At 48.6% G+C, this 21,686-nt stretch overlaps 8 protein-coding genes across 8 annotated transcripts; 5 read left to right on the forward strand and 3 right to left on the reverse strand.

Annotated features, from left to right (window-relative positions):
- Positions 1-4: 4 nt before the first annotated feature.
- BO83DRAFT_408908 (Zn(II)2Cys6 transcription factor) lies at positions 5-1,764 on the reverse strand (the record flags this gene model as incomplete). Its single annotated transcript, XM_025534091.1, has 2 exons — positions 5-1,582; positions 1,654-1,764. 2 exons carry the CDS (start codon positions 1,762-1,764, stop codon positions 5-7), a joined length of 1,689 nt encoding a protein of 562 aa, XP_025387338.1.
- A 729-nt stretch (positions 1,765-2,493) lies between these two features.
- On the forward strand, positions 2,494-3,326 carry BO83DRAFT_446938 (germin family protein; the record flags this gene model as incomplete). The annotated part of the gene is made up of 3 exons (XM_025536625.1): positions 2,494-2,633; positions 2,698-2,843; positions 2,905-3,326. The coding sequence occupies 3 exons, from the start codon at positions 2,494-2,496 to the stop codon at positions 3,324-3,326; spliced, it is 708 nt and encodes a 235-aa protein (XP_025387339.1).
- A 1,621-nt stretch (positions 3,327-4,947) lies between these two features.
- On the forward strand, positions 4,948-7,375 carry BO83DRAFT_408909 (glycoside hydrolase; the record flags this gene model as incomplete). Its single annotated transcript, XM_025534092.1, has 9 exons — positions 4,948-5,041; positions 5,111-5,523; positions 5,599-5,843; positions 5,877-6,018; positions 6,060-6,638; positions 6,663-6,783; positions 6,804-6,836; positions 6,896-7,251; positions 7,286-7,375. The coding sequence occupies 9 exons, from the start codon at positions 4,948-4,950 to the stop codon at positions 7,373-7,375; spliced, it is 2,073 nt and encodes a 690-aa protein (XP_025387340.1).
- Positions 7,376-8,307: 932 nt separating this feature from the next.
- BO83DRAFT_339801 (aromatic alcohol reductase) lies at positions 8,308-9,664 on the forward strand. The gene is made up of 4 exons (XM_025528559.1): positions 8,308-8,480; positions 8,552-8,833; positions 8,888-9,214; positions 9,267-9,664. Exons 1-4 carry the CDS (start codon positions 8,391-8,393, stop codon positions 9,528-9,530), a joined length of 963 nt encoding a protein of 320 aa, XP_025387341.1. The 5' UTR covers positions 8,308-8,390; the 3' UTR covers positions 9,531-9,664.
- Positions 9,665-10,528: 864 nt separating this feature from the next.
- BO83DRAFT_408911 (AMP-binding enzyme) lies at positions 10,529-12,522 on the forward strand (the record flags this gene model as incomplete). The annotated part of the gene is made up of 10 exons (XM_025534093.1): positions 10,529-10,702; positions 10,733-11,139; positions 11,191-11,317; positions 11,359-11,609; positions 11,682-11,770; positions 11,802-11,965; positions 12,032-12,135; positions 12,198-12,280; positions 12,327-12,355; positions 12,408-12,522. 10 exons carry the CDS (start codon positions 10,529-10,531, stop codon positions 12,465-12,467), a joined length of 1,488 nt encoding a protein of 495 aa, XP_025387342.1. The 3' UTR covers positions 12,468-12,522.
- Positions 12,523-13,019: 497 nt separating this feature from the next.
- BO83DRAFT_339804 (ankyrin repeat domain-containing protein) lies at positions 13,020-15,733 on the reverse strand. The gene is made up of 2 exons (XM_025528560.1): positions 15,356-15,733; positions 13,020-13,393 (listed from the first exon to the last, which is right to left on the reverse strand). The coding sequence occupies exons 1-2, from the start codon at positions 15,386-15,388 to the stop codon at positions 13,061-13,063; spliced, it is 366 nt and encodes a 121-aa protein (XP_025387343.1). The 5' UTR covers positions 15,389-15,733; the 3' UTR covers positions 13,020-13,060.
- On the reverse strand, positions 15,422-15,712 carry BO83DRAFT_277757 (ankyrin repeat domain-containing protein; the record flags this gene model as incomplete). Its single annotated transcript, XM_025527083.1, has 1 exon — positions 15,422-15,712. A coding segment is annotated over one exon (291 nt), but the record flags the coding sequence as incomplete, so codon positions are not given.
- Positions 15,734-20,623: 4,890 nt separating the features above from the next.
- Positions 20,624-21,670, forward strand: BO83DRAFT_417931 (uncharacterized protein; the record flags this gene model as incomplete). Its single annotated transcript, XM_025534794.1, has 1 exon — positions 20,624-21,670. The coding sequence occupies one exon, from the start codon at positions 20,624-20,626 to the stop codon at positions 21,668-21,670; it is 1,047 nt and encodes a 348-aa protein (XP_025387345.1).
- Positions 21,671-21,686: the final 16 nt, after the last annotated feature.

Consider the following 21,686-nt stretch of genomic DNA (forward strand, 5'->3'; position numbering starts at 1 on the left):
ATTACTAGGAATCTGGCGTAAGCTCTCGCTTGACTAGGTACATACTTTCCGGCCACCACGTTTCGTTAGTTTCAGCCAACTGGGAAATGGCATTATGTGTCTTCATCATAGAAATGACCTGGCTGAGCTCCCACTGTCCAATATCCCTGATCCACCACACCCCATCTAATAACATGACCAGGACCAGCCAATGAGCGAAGATGTCCATAGTCAGGACATGTATCGGAGTGAGAACTAATAGCTGCCTGCTTGTAGGTGACCCCGGTATTGTTGTACTTTTATTCCTAGCTTCTGCGGTAGGAGAGTCCAAAACCGATTGCACGATTTTGAGAAATTCGGTCGGAGCTTTATTGAGAAAAGACATGATAATCCTCCTAAGGATCTGCGGCGCCTCCATAGACGTAACACTTATCATGTATCGAGCCACCCATGGTGAGACAGCACGGGAACTCTCAACCCCTGCTGTATGTTGAGTATTCGGAGACGTCGCAGACACTATCTTCCCATTGTCACTTGCGCGCGGCGATAGCGCTGCCAATGCGCAGCTCTCCAGGACACTTATGGTTTCGAGTAATGCATGGACCCGTCGTTGGTCGATCGCACTACATGATGCAGGAGCTTGCAGCAGCACAGCAGTTGTGCGTTCTGCTCTTCTACGGAGGCTTCTTAGAGCACGATCACGGGTGGATGCCACGAGCGGGAGAAATAAGCGCTTCGTTGTTGGAGATGGACCGTCTTGCGGTGATAGAGGGCTTGATATTGTCGGATGGGACTCTGGTCCCGTATTCACCATACTGCCAGCAGCAGTCGCGTTGACAATATCATTGAGTATAGCGCTAGATGCGGTATGTGCTGCGCGTGTGAACGTAATCCATTGTGAATGTTGCGGTAATAGCTCGGTTGGGAGCCGTTGCCCATGTACTTTAGCTGTGGCTGCTAAATGAACGCGAATGGAGTGACTAGCCGAGGCGTACAGGACCATCAACGCCGCATTGGCGAGGACGTTATCGTAGCCCCGGGCTTTTTGCATAGTTGTTTGGATGTGGCGGAGGGATGCCGCATGATGGCGCTCGGCTAACGCAAAGAGGTCTTGAATTTCTGTTAGGGTTTGGTTATCAAGGGGCTTTCGAGTGTGTTCATGTGCCATGTCGTGGCATTTGCATGCTGCCGCCAGGCTTAGCAGGGATGACATGACTGCCTTGCATTTGAAGGCGAGATTAGGTACCCCGACCGATAGAGCGTGGAGATCGAGGGAGTCGAACGGGATGGTTTGGCTGGTGTGCGAAAGATAGTGGGCTAAGAGACTGAGCTCTGTCGCATTGAGAGGATCCGGGGAGGGCAAATCCAAGTTGAGGATATCCTCCTCGCAATTCGATTGTGGCGAAAGAGGAAGTTGGCCAGTGGATGAAGGTATGGGGCCCGGAAGACGCCCTGTTATTGACTCGGATCCTGCGAATTCAATCTCGGAGTTTGGGAAACCCCCCAGCTCTGTGTCCGATCCGCTGGCACTCGGATGGTGTTGATATTGACATGTATACGACAGTCTGGTGCATCGCGAGCATTTCGGTCTGGCTTCATCGCACTGGTGATACGATCAGATCCAAAGGTCTGAAGTATGCAGGAAGTAATCACAGCATATGCATTGTGTAATACCTTTTTGCGTAACTGCTTGCACCTGATACAGCCATTGCGGGACTTTTCATGTGACTTGCGCAACCTATATCCGGTCGCTTGGAGATCTGAGAGCGTTTTATTAATGGCCATATTGCCGACGGCACGCTAAGCTACAATGTTGGACCAGAAGTCGGGGTTCTTCGCAGAAGGGCGGTTGGGGCGTATTAGTAAAGAGTCCTCAAGGCAAGATTGAGTTTACTCAGCCTCATAAATGGAGAAGTTGCCCGTGCAGAACATCAGTCTAGTAGTATTTGTCATGGCGGGTAGTCTAGCGTGAGGCTCTGCTCGATGTAATTAACCGTGAAATTAGAGTTATTCAGTATTCGAGCAGCCGTGAAGACAATGAGTCGGGCCCTGGAATGACTTCGCCAAGAAAGTTGGGCAGTGAGTGTACAAGGTGCATGGCCTCCAGCGGGAACTTCGCCTCTCCGCATAAGACCCTGCATGAACACGAGGTGATGGTTATATTGATGGATGGAATATGCGGCGTATTACTAATACGCCGGGGTGGCCGTGCCCAACCAACAGAGAGCTTGGCGACAACTTTGTATGGTTCGGAGACCAGTGGCTGTGATGTGTAGATTTGGAATCGATACTCTGGGGAATCAAATGGTGTAAGATTAGGACTTGGCTTTGTATGTGGTAGCAGAAAACGTATGAAAAGCCTCCTGACCTTCCATGAATATATAAATCTCAGAGACAGCCTGCGTGATTGTATGAAATTCCAACTTCCTCATCCAACAACTTCACCACCTATCAGCTCTACAACCCTATTCCTGAGACATTGAACACGAAGCTCAAAATCACCACGACATCATAATGATTTTCTCTTTCTCTCTATACTTCGGTCTTACGATCATACTCGCTCTGGTCCTCCAGGCGAGAGCAGTACCGCACCCGGTAGCCAAGCGCTCAAATTCCGACCTCAGCTTGACGGCTCAACTTCGCCTTGCCGATACGTAAGACCGCTGCCCTAATCCAAATTCCGAACTTTCAATCATCTGACTTTAATGATCATACAAGGGCCATCGAGCGCTACAAACTGCTCCCTAATGACTCCGACTTTGTCTTCAATTTCACCGACATAGAACAAATCCCAGTAGCCACAAGCCAGAACTGGCCAGCACTCGTCGATGTCGGCGCCGCTATTAGCATGTCACAACTTCCAGGTAAGACATCAGTACATCAGATTGCAATCAAACAAAAAGTCCAAAACTAATCCTCAAATAGCATGTAGCATGAGCTTCCTCCACCTCCACCCCCGCGCCACTGAACTATTTGCATTAAATTCCGGCCATATTCTCTCCGAAATGGTTCCTCAAGCTGGAGTTCTTGATAGTAACAACAGCCAGCGGGTTATCCGGACGAACCTGCGCCCCGGTCAAGTGACCATCTACCCGGCAGGTTCATTCCACACGCAAGTGAACCCGGACTGCGAGCCAGCGAACTTCACCGCTGCGTTTACATCTGATGAATTCGCTGTGAGCTTGGTGGCGGAGCAACTGTTCTCCCTCAGTGATGGGGTCATTGCACGGACCTTTGGGCAGAGTATTACCGGGGATGATATTGAGAAAATTCGGAAAGCCATCCCATCGGATATGGCGATTAAGGTGGAGGAGTGTTTGACGAAGTGTGGGATGGCGAAGCGGTGATTGTGGGGTGAGAATGTGAATGCCTGGAAGGGTTGTTGGGGGGGCATAAGGAGGATAAGAATGCCCGGAACAGGAGTAGATAGAGTAGGTGTTGATTTTGGTACTTTCAGAAAGGAATGGTAGTTTGAGTTTATATTACCTTTGTGATTGGTAAGCTGCACTTGGTTGTCCAGATCAATGCGATTAGAGTGCACTTCACGTGTGACAAATTTCTTGCTGGAGTATATATTGAGCCCAATCCTCAGAGATATACAACTCCGTAGACAAAACATATATCTCACTTGCGAATCACCCACTGGTCTGTAGAACAGACTATAGTATATAGTCGTGCTAGTTAATGAGCCATAGCACTGACCTGAGAGGTTTGATGGGCAAAGCAATGACATGGATAACCGCTCACAAGGAGGTTCGCTTGTTTTCGTAGGACACGTCACCGCTGCTCGTTTCTCAGATAGTGTAGGAGACACTGTCAATCTCTTCTGCTGTTCTATACAATGACTAGGGATATATATAGTATTGAACCACAGCAGATCAATTCCAGAGATACGAGTTCCGACACCTATAATCAGTAAGTTTCCTTTCTCAGTGATGAGTTTGACATATCGGGAGCTGCCTCCTGCATCGTCCAGACTACCTGGTCACGATAACATATCTTCCAGAGTAGCGATAAGAATCAGCTACCGCATCCTCAGTACAGTGAGGACTCAGCATCTCCGCTTTTGTCGTATCCTTGTTGTGTTCCGTCTTATCCACGTTGTGACTGCTCGTACCGAGAGGAAACCGATATAAGTCAAGGCGTGGGAAAGAAATCATTACTTTAATGTTTTTTAACCTTGACTGACACAGTCACAGTTTGCACAGAACCAATATTCGCCGGCCGTTCTATTATGTTGAACCCTCACTGCCTTGCTCCGATTACGTGATCGTGATGAATGATTAAACTTGCACGATTTCGGCAGCCAAGCACTGATCTACTGAAGATGATAAGGTTACTTACTCCACCGTCCCCACTTCGGTACCATCTTTAGGCGTCTTGAACCCACTATGTTACAACTGAGGCCGGTCAACTCTTGCTATTTTCTAGAAGTCTGCGTGGCTGAAACAGTCGTGCCTGAAGAATGCGCCTTGGTAACCTACGCGGCCCTCCGCCAAGAAGTCTCGCGATCGACATCATAGATGACATATTAAGCCAGTTGAGACTACATGAACCGGGTCCCCCTGGATGCGGTCGAAACCGTCCACGTCTTCACCTCTGTATTCATGGCACTCACCACTGCTCCGCCTAAAAAAAAAAAAAATAGACGCGCTTACATCACAGTCTAGCGTGCAGAATTCATAAGAATCCGTATCTAGAGAGGATGGGGGAACTAAATGAGGACCTAGGGGTGTTTGACATCTGCAGATAGCCTCCTGTACATTGCCGTGACATTCGACGCGATGGATCAGATTGAAATATTCACAAACACACACTGACACGGGTCTAGAGCCTGCGCACTCGTCAGCATGGGTCCGCGACATGTCACGGCGAATGTAGACGCAAGACCCTTTTATCTATAAGAATGCTCTCGGTCTCGTCCAGTCCTGAAGTTTCACATCCCACTACATCCCGCCATATTCCACTATGAAGGGTCATACTTTGGCCGTGTTGGCGTTTATCAGCCATGCTCTTGCCTCTGGGAACACCTCGTTCGTAGGCATTCTTGGTCACAATGGCGGTACGTCCCCCTTATACCCTTCTACTACCATCCCTTTACACAAGTTCAGTTGATCTTGGAACCTGGAAGCCGCCTACGAACGAGCGTCCAAATTCGTCGCCAAACTAAACACCACACAGAAGGTCTCCATCGTGACGGGTGGGGGCGCTACTGTCGTTGGGGAGACCTTCCTCGGGATGGATTTCAACGACGGCTCCATGGGCCTGCTGGAATACTACTACGTCTCTGCCTTCAGCCAATCTTCCGCACTATCCATGACATGGGACAAGGACGCCGTTACCGCACAGGCTCGCGCCGTCGCACGGGAGTTCTATCAGAAGGGCGTCCAAGTCGTCTGCGGTCCCACCTCGCAGCCTCTCGGCCGGACCGCATGGGGAGGCCGCGCAGGCGAGACGTTCGGTCCGGACCCTTTCTTGTATGGCATTGTCACGGCGGAGACTGTCAAGGCGCATGCGAAGGAGGGTGTGGTTTCACAGGCGAAGGTGAGTTTCCATCACCGCGTGTCATTCATTCCTGGAGCAACTGATCGAGAATATGTAGCACTTCCTTCTAACGAGCATGAAACAAACCGCACAAATAATAACATCGCCGGATACGATTCCATGTCTGAAAGCGAGAAACGGAATTTCCTGGGTCCATACTCCGCCAACACAGATGATAAAACCCTCCATGAGCTGTACCTCTGGCCGTTCTATGACGCGGTCAAGAGCGGTCTTGGGTCTGTGATGTGCGCCATGAATAAAGTTAATGGAACCAACAGCTGTGAGAACTATAGTCTGTTGATGAGACATCTTAAGGGTGAGTTGGGCTTTCCGGGGCTTTAGCCGGATGTCAGTGCCCAGCATGCGGGACTCGCCTCCGCTGCAGGAGGGTTTGGTTACGGGTCATCGACGTATTGGAGCGAAACTGCCATCACTGCAATGTTGAAGGACGAGTCGTTGTCTATGCAGCGGTTGAACGACATGGTCATTCGCAAAGTAAGCCCTATTACCAGCTCAATCCGGATAACGGGAAGCAGCCAGCCACGGTTTGGGGAACCGATTATGTGGATCCCCGTGCGAACCATACCAAATTGATTCGGGAGATTGGATCCAAGTCAATTGTCTTGTTGAAGAATGAACGCTCCGCGTTGCCGCTCCAAAGGCCCCGGCTCATGGGCGTCTTTGGTTCAAACGCCGGGGCTGCCATGGCCGGTCCATATCATGCGTATGACCCCATCACGGGGCCGGGCCCGACATATGATGGACATCTGGCGACTGGAACAGGATCAGGACAGGCGTCATTTCCGTTGTTAGTAACGCCACTGACTGCATTGGCCTTCCGGGCTCTGAGGGAAGGAACAATGCTATGCTGGATTCTCAACGACACGTACACGTCTAGTGAGACCTCCGCTCTGGGTGCCGGGACAGGAGTCGTCCCCGGTCATGTCAAATACGCTCAGGACTCCGATGTGTGCCTGGTGTTTCTCAATGCCCTAGCGGGCGAAGGCGCCGATCGTACAGTACTGTACAACGCGGACCAGAATCAGATGGTCAAGACGGTGGCGGATAATTGCAACAACACAATTGTGGTGATTAATACCATGGGTCCGCGGCTGGTCGATTAATGGATTGAGCATGAGAACGTCACTGCCGTGCTGTATTCGTCTCTTCTAGGTCAGGAGTCGGGGAACTCCATCTTGGATGTATCATATGGTGAGGTGAATCTGAGTGCGAGATTGACTTATACGATTGCAAGAATGAGTCAGATTATAACGTTGAAGTTTGTGATACCAAGGAGTGCGACTTCACAGAAGGTTAGTTCCGGTCTCATTTCCTTTATTTTAATCTCTAGTGTGGATCCTAATTGCCGCAGGCGTGTACTTCGACTACCGCTACTTCGACGCTTACAACGTCACTCCCCGGTACGAATCTGGGTATGGTCTATCATACACTAACTTGACATACGCCGATCTGGATGTCTCATCTATCGAAGCCCTTTCCGTCTACTTCAGGAAAGAAGTCTGTCGGTTGATCAGTGGACTTATGGGACGTTATCGCGAACGTCACCGTCAGCGTCACGAACACCGGTGGCAGGGCGAGATTCCGCAATTGTACCTATCGTATTCCGAGAGTGCGAAGCAGCCTGTGTGCCAGCTTCGAGGCTTCGAGCGGGTGGAGCTGGCTCGCAGGGAGAAGTCGACGGTGACGTTCCCGATCCGCAGACGGGATGTGTCATTTTTGGGATGTGGAGGCGCAACAATAGGCTGTTAAGGGGGGAGAATATATTTTCAGTGCTGGGGCGAGTTTGAGGGATTTGAGGCTGTCAAGGACGGTTTCTATTCGGACAGAGTGACGTCTGGCCCTTGCTCTGGGGCGGATGATAGACACTTTTCTGATTGAAACGCAGTCATTTAAACATTCAGGTGTCAGGTGAATGATATTTACCGCCAACTGGGAATATCTATCTACTCTATCAATATTTGAATCGGCTTAAATTGTCTACAGTGTGACTGGAGACCGTAGACAACCAGACGAACGCGAAGGTAGAAAACAAGCTCTATGATTTCATACTTTTGCTAAACGTTCGACTGGCCAATTTCCAACTCGGGATATGCTGCGGTCCGTCTACCTTCCGAGCCGTTTCTCGGAAGCCCAAAATACCATAATAAACTTCCGTTAACCGTGAACTGTGTTACTAATGAAAAATTGTTTTGTAAGCATTCGTTAAATATTTGTAATCATCCACCCTTTAGTTACAATCCCGCAGATTATTGGGTGATGCGGTATGAGGTATTTGAACATTGAATTCAATGGAAGAACCAAACAGCATAACCTTATACATATTTATATATCAAGTAGTGTAGAATAACCTAACAGAAAAAGTGGAATAGTGTACAACATAATCGAAATTCAACTTTTCTCTCAGGTCACAGATGACCATTAAGGAATTCGGAACCGCCGGTTTCTGGAGCCGCATGCCGCAGGGAGTAATGAAGATTGATGAGAACTTTGATTTTTTATAGTGTATCATAGTTATCAGATAAAATTCATTGAACATTAATTTCTTATGGGTTAGATGGTTTAACAGAGTGCCTGACGGCTCCGCAATGTACCAAGTTACGTTACTAGTAATGTATCGGATGCACAAGTTCCGTGAAGTGGCCCGGAATCTGGACGGACCGCAGCATGTGTGAAGTCGGTGTTAAGTCAAATGCCAAGGTTCTTAAATCCCCACAGTCCGGACAACCCCCAAAATACTTTAGCAGCTACCCACCTGGGTTTTATAAATATTTACGTCTGTCTCGGTGTTCAGGAACTGCTTTCCTTTAGCAGGACCAAGATCTCTCGTTTTACGTCAAATACGCGCAATGGCTGTCAAGCAGAAAGTACTACTTCTTGGAGCGACTGGAGAGACTGGGGCCTCTATCCTGAATGGACTGCAAGAATCTGGAAATTTCGTATGTTGAATGGACCATACAGCAGATTCTTTCTCAAGGACTGATAAGTATTGATTTCTCATTTTGGTTAGGATGTGGAGGTTTTAGTGCGGCCCGCTTCTGCAGATAAACCGTCGGTCCAAAAGCTCCGAGAGCAAGGCCTTACGATCTGGCCCGTAGATCTTGACGACTTCAATGGGCTTGTGTCTGCTATGACCGGTACCGATATTTTCATCAGTGCTATTGGACCCAATGACTTGCTCCAGCAGAAGAAGCTACTTCAAGCAGCGAAGATTGCAGGTGTCAAAAGAGTCATTCCCTGTGCTTTCACCACGGTAGCAGCTCCAACGGGCGCTATGCTGCTTCGTGATGAGGTATGAATGCCGTGATTCGTGAGAGAAAATTCAAGATGACTAACAGGCAATTAGAAAGAAGAAGTTTACAATGCCATCAAGTACTTGGGTATTCCTTATACCGTGATCGATGTTGGCTATTGGTATCAGATCTCATTTCCGACTCTGCCGTCTGGAAAAGTGGATTACGCACAGATGGTTCCAGTGAAGACTATTCATGGGGATGGAGCAGCCCCTAATATTCTTACCGACCTACGTGACATCGGGCGATATGTCGCACGAATCATACTCGATGACCGAACTATTAACCGATATGTTTACACGGCCGGGGATGTACTTTCGGAGAACGAAATTTACCAGATCGCGGAAGAGATCTCTGGAGAGAAGCTGGAGCCGTCTCGCGTAAGCCAACTTTGTCTCTACTACCTTGTTTTTACTAAGAGCGAATGTCTAGGTATCAAATGAAGATGTCGAAGCCAGTGTGAAGCAAGCCAAAGCCGCTCTCGCCGAGAGTCCTCACGATAACATGAAGCGCATCGGTGTTTTCGTGGCCCAGTATGAGCATAGTAAATACGTGCGGGTGGATAATAGTCCTCGCTATGCCGACTATCTGGGTTATCTCAATGCTAGAGAGCTCTATCCAGACTTCCAACCAACATCCTTTCGTGATTTCTTTGCGGAGGTCCTAGCTGGAAAAGGCAGGAAAGTGTATTCATAGAGTTACACTCAGGAACGGAATTGGTTCGAAATATTCACAAAGCATCCGTTGCCCGGGGTGACAATTAACTACTTTGAATGCAGTTGGACTGGACATCCATTATTCCAATTACTATGCAATCCTATGAATTGAACAAAGTCCCTTAGAGAAGATTCTAGTTCCATATCTCTCTGTATTGAGACTTTGCTGTGATGTAACGAGATAGAACAATTCCAGGGACCCATAGCAAACGCACCAACTGGGCACACCTGAATTTGACAGTCCAATAGGATTTGGTGAATCCCGAATAGGCTAATATCAGGATTGACGCAAAACTGGGAAGTCTCAGCCGGAACCCTGAAGCTATGCTTGCTCTCCGCAGAAGCCAGTGGTAGTCCAAAGCCCCTGTCAAGCCGGGCCCACCGGCCTTACTAGTATTTGATAAGAAGCAAAAACGCCACCCGTTCCTTTTTCAGCTGAACTTAAGCGATTGGCCGAAGTGATGACTACGTATCGGGAGACATTAAGTTATCAGAGATATTAACAAGCAGTCGGCCGCGAAAATTCTAATCCACAAGCACGCAAAATAACCACCTATTGCTCTCTCTCCCACACTTATTGGCTTCGACATACTCTGGTTGACCCCGGTGATTTTGTTAGTACGGTGGAGAGTTGCAGGGAGTTGAATCCTTGAAGCGGTAAGTCTCCCATACGGCACCGCCTTCTTAAATCGCCATGGTGAAGCCTTGAATAGCAACGCTGAATGGCTACATGAAGTATTAATAATCATGTGAACGGCAGAAAACAAAAGATTCAGATCCCTGCGTACTAATAAAATTACCGGGGTCAATCGTAGTAGATAAAATTAGAACACGAGGAGGAAGGAAATAGATTAAGCTTTCAGTTGTAGCAGAATCTTATATATTCATAACCTGCTTTACTCTTTTGTTTCGGTTTCTATACGCATTATTCTTCAATTAACCATCGGTATCTGAGAGTCCTCACCCTACCTATCCAGAATGTCCTTAGTCCAATCCCGGTACAGTGTAAATGCACCCCAAACAGACCTTCTATCCTACTTGTTTCGCTCGCCTTATACAAATGAAGGAGCCTGGCCGTCATCGGAGCCTCTTCTGGAATCAGCAATGAAATGCGATCGTTCAGGATACACAATTGACCTGATCAGGAATATCGTGAAGTGAGTCGGTTGCGGCCTTCATCAGCTTCGAGCGCAAGGCAAGCAAGTCATAGTCTACAGTGAAGCGAACCTTAACTTCCTCCTGGCTATTCTTGGTGTTATCTCTGCTGGAGCAACATGCAATGGTCTCGCTCTTGTCTCTGTGGAAGAATTGATTTCCCGGCTGCGGCAACTTGACTGTGACATTATCCTTTTCGCACCCCAGGATCGAAAGCTTGTCTGCGTTGCAGCAGCAAGGTTGAGTATTCCTAGCGAGCGTCTTTTTATGGTTGACGAGTCTTTCGGTGGCGTGAATACTGAAGGTTCGGACGACGGTGCTTTCAGACACTGGAGCCATCTCTTAAATACGCCTGGCGGTGACGATTATGAGTGGCCTAGACTCTCACCTGCGGAGGCAAGGACAACGACTGCTATCCTGCTCTACACTTCCGGGTAGGCTGGCTTGCTATTCTTCTTTGGGCACAGATGTTAATCTTCTGATAGGACAACAGGATCTTCGAAACTCGCAGAACGCACTCACTATGGCCTTATTGGAAATATTGAGCAGACTCTACAGCACTATAACCTTCAGAAGAGAAGCAGAGAGACCATATTCATTATCTGCGGTGCGGTATGGGATTTCTGATACTGAAATTCATGCTCCCTCTGAAGGCTCGATATAAGACAATATTTCCTACGAAATTCGAGTCTGGAACCTTCATGCAAACAATTGAACGAGTCAAACCTACCTGGCTGATGCTCCCTAAGCACCTGGTACGCAAGCTTCTGGCAAAATTCGACAAGCCCAGCTTCCCGAGTGTACAACATGTCCTCACCGGCGGCGCGATCATCCCCTACGAGATGATCGACCAGTGGCAGCGACTAGATGGATCTCAAATGCAGAGTACATATGGAATGACCGAGTAGGTGGACCTTGTGCTATCCTCCTTACCTTACACAGAGTAGGACTTACTCCTTTCGCTGCGCCAATGCAGGGCAGGTTTCTATACATTGCCCGATCCAACTCAGGTGGTAGGAGATGCCACAACAGGAAGTTTGCTTCCAAGTCTGGAGGCGAAAATAAGTTGGCGACCAGGGCGACTTGATAAGCAGAGGCCAGAAAGGACATGTTCATATAAGGAGTCCATTTGCCATGAAGGGATATTTCAAAGAACCTGAGCAAACTGCTCAGACCATAACAGACGATGGATGGATCAAGACTGGCGACATTGGCTGGGTTGATGAGCGCGATCAATTTTATATTGTTGGTCGCCAAAAGGTACGTCTTTCCCAGTTACATCCACATACATGCACAGGTTCTAAATGTTCTGCTCCATATATTCAGCACCTATTGAAAATCAAGGGCGAAAATGTTTCTGGAGCCGAGATCGAGCAGGCTATCTTAAATCATCTGGATATTACCGATGTCGCTGTTATTCCGATCATTAGGTAAGAATTGAATATCTCCCTTACCTGCTACTTGTCATACTGATATTGCTCCTATTGTACAGGAATGAAGATGAGGAGCCCGTTCCTCGTGGCTATATCGTCAAGTCAAAAGACCCAACCTTAACCAGGGACGAATTGATACTGGGTGCAATCAGACCTCACTTCACGCATGCAACTCCTTGGTGGCGCAGCTCCCATCGACGAAATTCCAGTCTCGAATGTAAGTCGGCCGCGTCCTGAGACTCAACAAATTGCTCACTCTAAATGTTCAGGTTGGAAAGAGTAAAGTCGACCGTCGGAAACTGGGTGAGCTCGCCGAAAGAGAGCTCTAGGCTCTACACAATGCAGGACAGGGCATTGGCAAGCCAAACCATAGTGCTTGGTTGCGACGTACGTCCAGTGCCAATCATTCTTTGCCAACCAAAGCTCGCCTGCACAGGACCTGCATGGTTTCGGAGTTGGTAGAAATTACCGCTCTATAATTGCATTTAGCGGAGCGGTGGCTGCTGGCGGCAGCATGGGAGACTCATAGTCTTGAGCGGGATACTCGTGGATATTTCCCAGTATGAACATTGTTTTGCGGGAGGTTACGAGTCAATTTATTCATTATATAATTCCCTCACTTGTTCCGCATTAACAGGCCTTATGGACGAATTTTATGATTAGTTATATGTGACCAGACCTATGACTAATATCTTATGAAACCTCCTACATTTCGAACGATGAAGTGGTAAAATAACCCAATATTTCAACACCATCCAGAAGAGATCAGCTAACGAATAGACTACACCGTACTGAGGTCCAAAACTTGGCGACATTCTCTTGCTGGGAGACAACTGAAAACTACGTTTATCAGGTAGCACAAGACCAATAAAATACTAATCGTGCATTGCAAGATGTCATTAAGATATAACTACAAACCTCCTCAAGAAACTCTCTGAACTCCTCTCTGCCGAATTGCTTGTCTTTGCATATCCTCACGGACCCGGTCATCCGAGCCTGCCCACACATCTCGCGCCGTCTTGTCTTCGAAGTCACGTACCAAAACATCCGCATCTACCTCCAACAGCAAAGTAACAACTGGTCCATTCCCATTAATAGAAGCACGATGTAGAGGCGTATGCCCGTGGTCATCACATCCGTTAACAAATGCAACTTTGAGCAGTTCTTCCACGGCACGTACATGTCCACCTTCCGCGGCCAGGTGAAGAGGACTTGACCCATCGCGAAGACGAGCTACATCCGGGTTTGCCTTATTCTCCAACAGAACCTTGATAACATCAGCGTGACCCTTTTCTGCTGCCTCGTGTAAACATGTCTCTTGCATGTCCGTGATGATGTTGGGATCTGCACCCCAGTCGATCAAATAGCTAACGATATCAACATCGCCCTGTTTGGCGGCTAGTGAGAGCGCGTTCGAGTCCCAGTAAGACTCAGCTCGTAGTGGCATTTCCGGTATCTTGCGCCGGATAAGTTTGACCATGCCATAGTGGCGGCCCATCACTGCGCGCATCAGTAAGGTGCTTGGGATACTGTGTGCGTCGGTCTGGAACGTTTGCAGGCCGAATACGACATCTTTCGTGAATTGTTCGCGATTCTCGGGAGTCCATTTATCCATCACATGGACAAAACAGTTGTTCTGGTCTTTGGTCAATGCACCCAGACGAAGAAAAACCGTAACAAATGCTTCGTCACATCCGTTGGACTGGGAAGGGAATGCAGGCATTGCCTGGTCCCATTTCTCGAGGAAGTAGCTGACGCGATCAGGAATCGCGTCGATGAGCGTCTCCACGATCTCTTCATGCCCGGCCTTAGCGGCATAATGAGCTGCCATGAACAAGTCATTATCAAGGCGGTTGGCGATTGCCCCGGCTTGAAGTAATTTCTTCACAACATGAAAATGTCCCTTTTCGGAAGCTAGGTGGAGCGGTGTTCTCCCTCTATAATCTTGCCAATCCACTACGGCAGAAGAATCAGCTACCTGATCAAGGGCCACTTCAAGAATGTCGGATCTGCCGAGCGCGGAAGCCATGTGAAAAGCAGTGTGTCCTGCACTGTTCTTCTGGGTGAGACATGATTCGCAAACAGTACTCTTCAGAAATATCTTGGCTACTGCATCGTGCCCAGCCGCAATAGCAACATGCAACGGTGTCTCCTGGTCACAATTGCCTCGTAGGTCTGCACCAGCAATTACCAGGCTTTTCGCCAGTAGGGGCCGGTTCTTTTCAGCTGCCAAGTGCAGAGGTGTGCGAGACCAATTGTCGCAGGCATTCAAGTCAGCGCCGGCTGAGATGAGAGTTTCTAGTAATTCCACATTCGACTGTTCAGCTGCATAGTGTAATGGAGTCTGGCCCAGACTGTCGGTGAGATCCATTGGTGAGTGGGCCACGATAAGTTGGGAAACAGTTTGTAAAGACCCTGAGCACACAGCCAGGTGTAAAGAACTTCTTTTGAGATCGTCCTGTGCTTCCAAATTTGACTGATTTAAAGTAAACTCCTGTAGATCCTCTCCGGCCTCGGCGGCCCAGTGAAGCTCAGTGCGGCCCCAGAGATTGTGGGCGGCACGAGACTTATAGTCCCCATTCAGCTCTGGTTGAGTACTCTGCAACAGGCGTACAGTACTCTCTTTATTGTATTGTTGCGCATACATGATGGGATCTCGTTTGTTGATATCCCAGCATCGAACAGATGCACCGGCCTTGATAAGTTCCTCCACGATCTCATCAGATCCCTGGCTCGCTGCAACATGTAACGCCGTTTGTTTGCCCCATGCCGCCTCGTTAACATCCTGCTCAAAGTTTGGTCTGAGGAATGGTTGCACCAGAGCCAGATCGCCGGTCTGCACGGCGACGACAAAGGATCCATCGTTTGGATTAGCACCGGCTCCAAGCAACAGTTCCAATGCTGCAAGATTTCTCGTGGCGGCTGCTAGGGTAAGAGCTGTTTGTTGATTATTGTTGCGTATATTAACTGGGACTTCGTTGGCAATCAGACGTTCGATTAAAGCTGGGGTCGGGGCAGGTTCGCCTTGGACGCGAAGAAGGGCACAATGAAGAGCTGTTCCTCCGTCTCCCTTGACAATGACATCCTTCTGAGCACCATATTTGACCAAGATGTCAATCACCTTTTCCTGACCGTTCTGTAGATATGCAGCTGCATTGTGAAGAACAGTTCGACCCGACCAGTCCGGCAGGTTTTGGTCTATCATTGTATCTCTGACGAGCATCTCCACAATCTCCGCGTGTCCCTTCATGGCGGCAAACCGTAGAGGAGTTCTCTGCCACAGATCGAGTCTTGTCGCATCTGTTCCTTCATCCAGTAGGCGTCTGACCACGTTGACATGGCCATTGCCTGCTGGTTTGAAAAGAGGTGTCTCCTCCCTTCGATCCAAGCTGTTCACGTCCGCCTTGGCCTTGATCAAAAGATTGACAATCTCCAAAAACCCCTTTTCTGCCGCGAAGTATAATGGTGTTCGCTGCGAATTGTCAAGGGGGTCAACAGGGACCGGCTTGTCTAAGAGGTATTTAACCAACGGTGCGTTGCCAGCAATGCATGCCTTGTGAAGAGCGGTCTGACCCAACCCGTCCCTGAAAGAAACATCTGCACCTTCTTCGCATAAGAAGCGTACAATTTCTATGGCCCCTTTCCGTGCTGCGTGAACAAGGGGCTTGCCACATTCGCTGATGAGATCTTTGTTATGATTCAGCAAATTGCGCACTATCTTGTTGTGGCCATTAGCGATCGCTAGTCCTAACGGACTGTCACTGCTCTCGACCCCATCGCCGATATCAGCCACCCTTGCGCCTTTTGTGAGCAGAATCTCTACACATCGTGTAAGCCCCAACTGACAAGCAATATGAAGTGGGGTAAGTTTATATTTGTCGCGCTTGTTGACTAGAGACGGGTCTTGGCTAACCAAGGTGACCAGCACCTCATAGTTTCCGCGACGTACGGCGCGATGAAGTGGAAGGGATTCATTCATATCACGCACGTTTATTTGAGCACCTGCTTCGAGCAATTTGTGCACGACTGAGGCTGAGCTGTGGGCTGCTGCGAGGTGAAGCGGGGTGCTGCCGGCACCATCACGTGTGTTGATTTGACCTCGGAAGCGATCTCCCAACAGCTCCCAAAGGCCAAAGAACACCGCAATATGTAATGGTGTAGGGTATATGCGGCTCTTAACCCGAGATTCAAGGACAAAATGTAGTTGGAATGAAATGTCAAGCTGGCTACGCGCATCCAGCCATGCGATGAATGCCGGCTCTTCGCAGAACGAGGTCACTACTCGGCGATCGGGGAAGCATGCAATAACCCGCTTCTCGGCCAATTGACAGTGAGCAGCCCATTCCAGCACCGCATAATTATACAGGCTTCGGCTTGGGAGAAAGTCTGGATGGTTGAATCGAAGGTAAGCGACAGAGACCATGGCAACAAATTGGTTGCCCTCTTGCTCATCAACCACGAATTCCGGGGGGCACTTTGTCCCGTCTTCACCTATCGGCAAACCTTGAAGAAACTCAGTCACAGTCGTATGAACAACACGAACGGTGTCGTCTGGTAGAATCTCGACCAGAGGTAGACATTTCTCCCGCACGAGCCTTCTGAAGATCGCCAGCTCAATATTGTCCGGGGTTGTAGGTTTATGCAATTCATATCGGTTGCTTTTCTTCTGTGCCTTCTGGATCATCCGAACGCCGTAAAGGCCATCGACTGTCAGTGGCGTTCGGGCGGTAACAAGCCACTGAAATATGCAGACTGCCAACTCACGCTCCTTGATCTGTTGAACCTGATGGGCATAAAGCTTTCCCAGCTCAGCAGGCAGTCTGCTCAGGTGCTCCAGTAGGTCGGCCTCGTTGCCATCGCTTTTCTTCAGAATGTCGAGCATCAGCCTTGCATACAGAAACATTCCCTAAGTGTTGTTAGTTAGTTTGTAAAGAACGAAAACTCGTGATTCCAACGAACATACGTCACATTTGTGCAGAAGGGCCGAGACCAGTTTTGGCATATCCCGAGCGAGCACACTTTCTTCTCCAGCTTCCTTAGCCTTCCGGATACGGTCCTTGATATATAAATTGATATCGTGATTGGACTTTGTGACGACCTTTCCAAGTTGGAGCTGGGTTCCAAGTGTACCACTTGTCAGTCGTTCAGTGTGCCTGAGCGAACGACTAGTGATGAAAACCTTTAGGCCCGGCATTTCTTCCAACGTTGAAATCCAATTCTCTAGTAATTTCGGATCTTCGGTACATTCGTCCAAGGCATCCACCACCAAGAAGGCCGATTTCATTAAACCGAGGATTCCCTTTATTGCTTTTTTCAGAGGCTCATCGGAATCAGGTTCGTCGAAAGCCCTCATCTTGTCAGCAAGGTCGAAGCACTCGGCTCGCAGCGTCGGGTTCGACATGGGTAGTTGATACAACAACTGATGGAGGATGGTAGAATAAAAACTGTTCAAGGAATGCAAGTCATCTTGAGTACTGTTTTTATCAAAGAAAAAATACATGGCTACGCGATTTTGTCCGATAAGGTGCTTGTATATATACTGTTGGTGGCCAGTGGTCAGTATTCGAGGTCCATACAATAAAACGAGTTTTAGTTTAACTCACGTAAGAGATGAAGCTTTTTCCCGACCCAGGTTTACCTAATACCCACAATATCTGCTTCTGAGAAAGCCATTCCTGAAAGGCGGGTTGATGCAAGATCCACTGGCATGTTCCTTCGGTGAACCCAGCCTCTCGGACGGTGAGAATGGGCTTGAATTCGCAGAACTTGAGAGACTTAAGAAAACGTCGTTGATCGTAGTCTAGAATAATGACATAAGATATTTGTCTATCTTCGGTGATGAGTTGGGGTCCATACTAACCACGCTTACGAATCTTGTCCTTTTCGGCGTCTGCCACATTCTTTTTCAGCCAGGCAGGTTCTCACAATGACCCATGATGATGAGGGATAGTTAGCTTACCAATTTTCTGACTGATCATGCTGATTATTTTATTTTTGACTCTCTCATAGCTTGCGTCTTGCGGGCTCTCAAACTTGTTCAAGCCGAAGTGATCAGTGTCCAGCATCACACGATCGCGGCCATCCTTCGTCGCCCCAGCTTCATCAACAATCTATACTGTCATTAGTCTGGATGCACAAGACCATTAAGATTCTTTGGTATATCTAGAGCAACCTACCATGCGAACCTGAAGCCCAAGGATAACGTTTGGCTTAGCCTCGGTAAAATCTATGGACGGGACTTTCCCATAACAATTTAGAAAGGAATGCTCAAGTTCCCTCGTATCGGTCGACCCAGGAGACATGTATCTAAGTAGTGACGGGCTGGCGCCATCCCAGTAATGAAAAAGGCAATATAACATTCCGAGATATGCGTATTTGGATCCATTATGCGGTGTGCCAAGGAATATGATTCCGGCTAAGCTTTCGACCAGATGGTTGTTCAATTGACTTTTGTGTGTATCGTCGACGGGTTGTCTCGCAAACACCAGTGCCTGTATCGCAACAAGGGTAAAGGCTCTAGTCAGCTGAGAATGTCTAAACCCTACAAGGGACATTATACTTACCTGTTCTATCAGAAGCCCCCCGAAACTGTGACCTATCAATACGAGCGGACGAAGTTGCTTCTATAAAATTGATGCGATGTTAGGGTTGCTCAATGCAGTGGGGGTTACACTTGCCTCTTTGTCCATTCTAATATCCTCAAGATCGCTCAGGAACTGCCTTCCATATGCAGGTAAGTCTTTTACCGACGCATCTGCTTCCCAACGAGAGTCATGCCGATACGTCATAATGCGTGCTTCAGGAATATCCTCACTGAGAAAGTCTTTCAGCCACAGTTTCCGGGTTTTCTTATGGGTCCATGTAGTCTCAACACTGGATCCGAGACCATGCACCGCAACGATACTGCGTTGTTTAGTTTCTGGGTGCTAAATAGTGAGAGTCTTGAGAAGATGAGGAGTCTTACTCTACTGTCGCATTTGGGGGGTTATGTAGAATATTGAAAGATGGCGGATTTTCCGGCCTGTGTACCTGTTTGCTGTCGCTCTTGCTTTTCAGTTTTGGATAGATTCGAGACACCATATGTCGAATAGCGAAGAGAAGTAACCGTGGTGCCGGGGACATGATAACGGCAAGTAGAGCCAATGCCCTCGAAGCCACTTGTTCGCCTGGTGACTTTGTGGGACTAACAGCCCACGCGGCACCAGCACCGATGGCAACGATCAAAGGGTTGCGAAGAGACGACCGATCGGTACGAAGGGATAGGATCACCAGAATCATAATGGCGAGAGCCCGATATCTGCCCGTACGGGGTGACATGTTGGTGAGCACAAATATCGGAAAACGATAGCTGATAATGAAACATCAAAAGAAGGACGAGACCGTCAACATCACAGGCTGACGATATGGCTTCCCGCAACTGAAGAGGATTTGGTGTAGGGGAGGGAATGGGATGGTCAGGGTAGATACAATGCCAATAGTAGGCCCTTAACACATCCCTGAGGGGGTGCATTGCACCAATGCATGTATGTCCAGCGACTGACTCGTGTTCGTCGCGACTACGGAGTGCTCGGGAAGAGGAGGGGCCAGAGGTAACAGGGGAATTGTACCTAATCGACACCTTGAACTCCAGGAAGATCCTACACGTCGCCAGCCGTCAGCTACTTTTGCTTGTGCCCCATATTTGATGTTTGGTCAGCCTCTTAGCTTGCTCCTTTCCATGGATCACTCTGACATGCTTAAAATGATGGGCTGAAAATGGTGAAAAGCCAGAACATTGGCCTGTATATTGTCCCACGCTAGACCTGTTCCCCTCATAGCTGCACCAGCCACCAACGACGCCGTCTAGGTGAATGAACCTGCGTAGTCAAATGGTTTAACAAACCACATTAGTCTTGACTTTACCTAACAATATCAAGCTGTTTGCTACGATTTTGCTCAGTAACAAAGAGCAAATCAGCCGCTGAAGCATGATACAAGAATATTATGATCGTCCCCGATCCTACTTCTCAAATGTTTCGTGTCCACAATTGCTTTTTCCCTGAAGGACCTATGACGGTGAAGCTGCCGTGGGGTTGTACACGCGGCATGCAGGCAAAGGCACCATAGCTAGGCCGTGATAAGTGCTTGTCAGGCTGCAGGTTGACCATCCGCCAATGGCGCTTCGGGCTAAAAAATGGTCCCCGAGTCCGAGATAAGGCGGGCTTGATCGATCACCACTCGGGGTCAAACATGATCCAGCTAGCCTTGCACCAAGATTAAAAATACGTCCAGCGATACATGGATGTGCATATAGTCACCTCCCAAATTGACCTTGTACATACACCTTATGTCAGAGCGTCAACCACCGACATTTCAGGTATAGATGGCTACTACCAGTAGTCATATATAATCGTGTGCGCTAGGAGGGGACCTACCGCAGCAGGTAGTACTATCCAACTTACTACTTGAGTAATTACCTGCTACTAGCTGCTGTCAAGCTACGAAAATGGAGACCACAGTGTTCAAACCCGAGGAACAACTACACCACAACCTGAAAATCGTCGAAGGTCACCTGCGCCGTCCACCCCAACAGCAAGACAGCCAAGGGACCACTACCCAAAAAACATACCTACCCGGAAATCCCCGAATCGGGCTCGATGATGCATCTGCCATCGCATCATACCTGCAACGCGAACTCCTAACCCCCGACCTTAACAAACTCTCCCCACATCTCTGGCTTGTCGCCAAACAAGACAGCTCGCATATCTCGCCCCTCACCGAACAACTCGTTCGTGGCCGCGGGATCATCGTTACGGAACGGCCCGAACTGCACCTTGTCTGGTTCGACAACCACGTCTTCCTAAAACCCTTACCCAAATACCTCCTCTCCCACGCCTTCTGGAGTTATTACCTGGCCTCACCAACTTCCCCCATCCCCACTCAAACCCGCCATGAACTCACCCAAGCCGCATATGGCCTACTACGCTCCTACGCCTACCTCATCCAGCATAAATCCGATTACCTCCTAGCTACTCGCCAGGAAACCCGCCTCATCTCACCTAAAATCACGTATGGGGCTTTCACCCAGTTCATAAACCGCTGCTATAACGTTTCGGATGATTTTGTATCCCCCCGCTACCACTTCGGAGAACTTCGACTCACCCGACTGAATTTCTGGAGCCGCGTCTTTCTAGGCAAGCTAAATTATCAGAAAGTGGAGTGGCAGTACGGCGCGTATTTCGCCCGGTACTATGCTCCTATTCTATTCGTGTTCGGAGTCTTCTCTGTGTTACTTAGTGCTATGCAGTTAGTCATTGCCGTCCAGGGAGTTCCCGACTCGAGCAGTGGGAGTCCGTGGTGGACGTTTGCGGCAGTGTCTAGAAATTTCTCAATTTTCACGCTTATTTTTGTGGCAGGCGTTACGGCTTGTTTAGTTAGTATGGTCTTGGTACTGGCTGGGAGGGAGCTTATGTATGCTCTGAATGATTTGGTGAGGAAGGCCTGGGGTAGAAGAAATAAAGGAGAGAGGCTGGATATTAATGGGAGCTGTTAAGTTGGGGACAAAACCC

Source organism: Aspergillus eucalypticola, assembly GCF_003184535.1.
Source record: "Aspergillus eucalypticola CBS 122712 chromosome Unknown BO83scaffold_15, whole genome shotgun sequence".
Taxonomy (NCBI): domain Eukaryota; kingdom Fungi; phylum Ascomycota; class Eurotiomycetes; order Eurotiales; family Aspergillaceae; genus Aspergillus; species Aspergillus eucalypticola.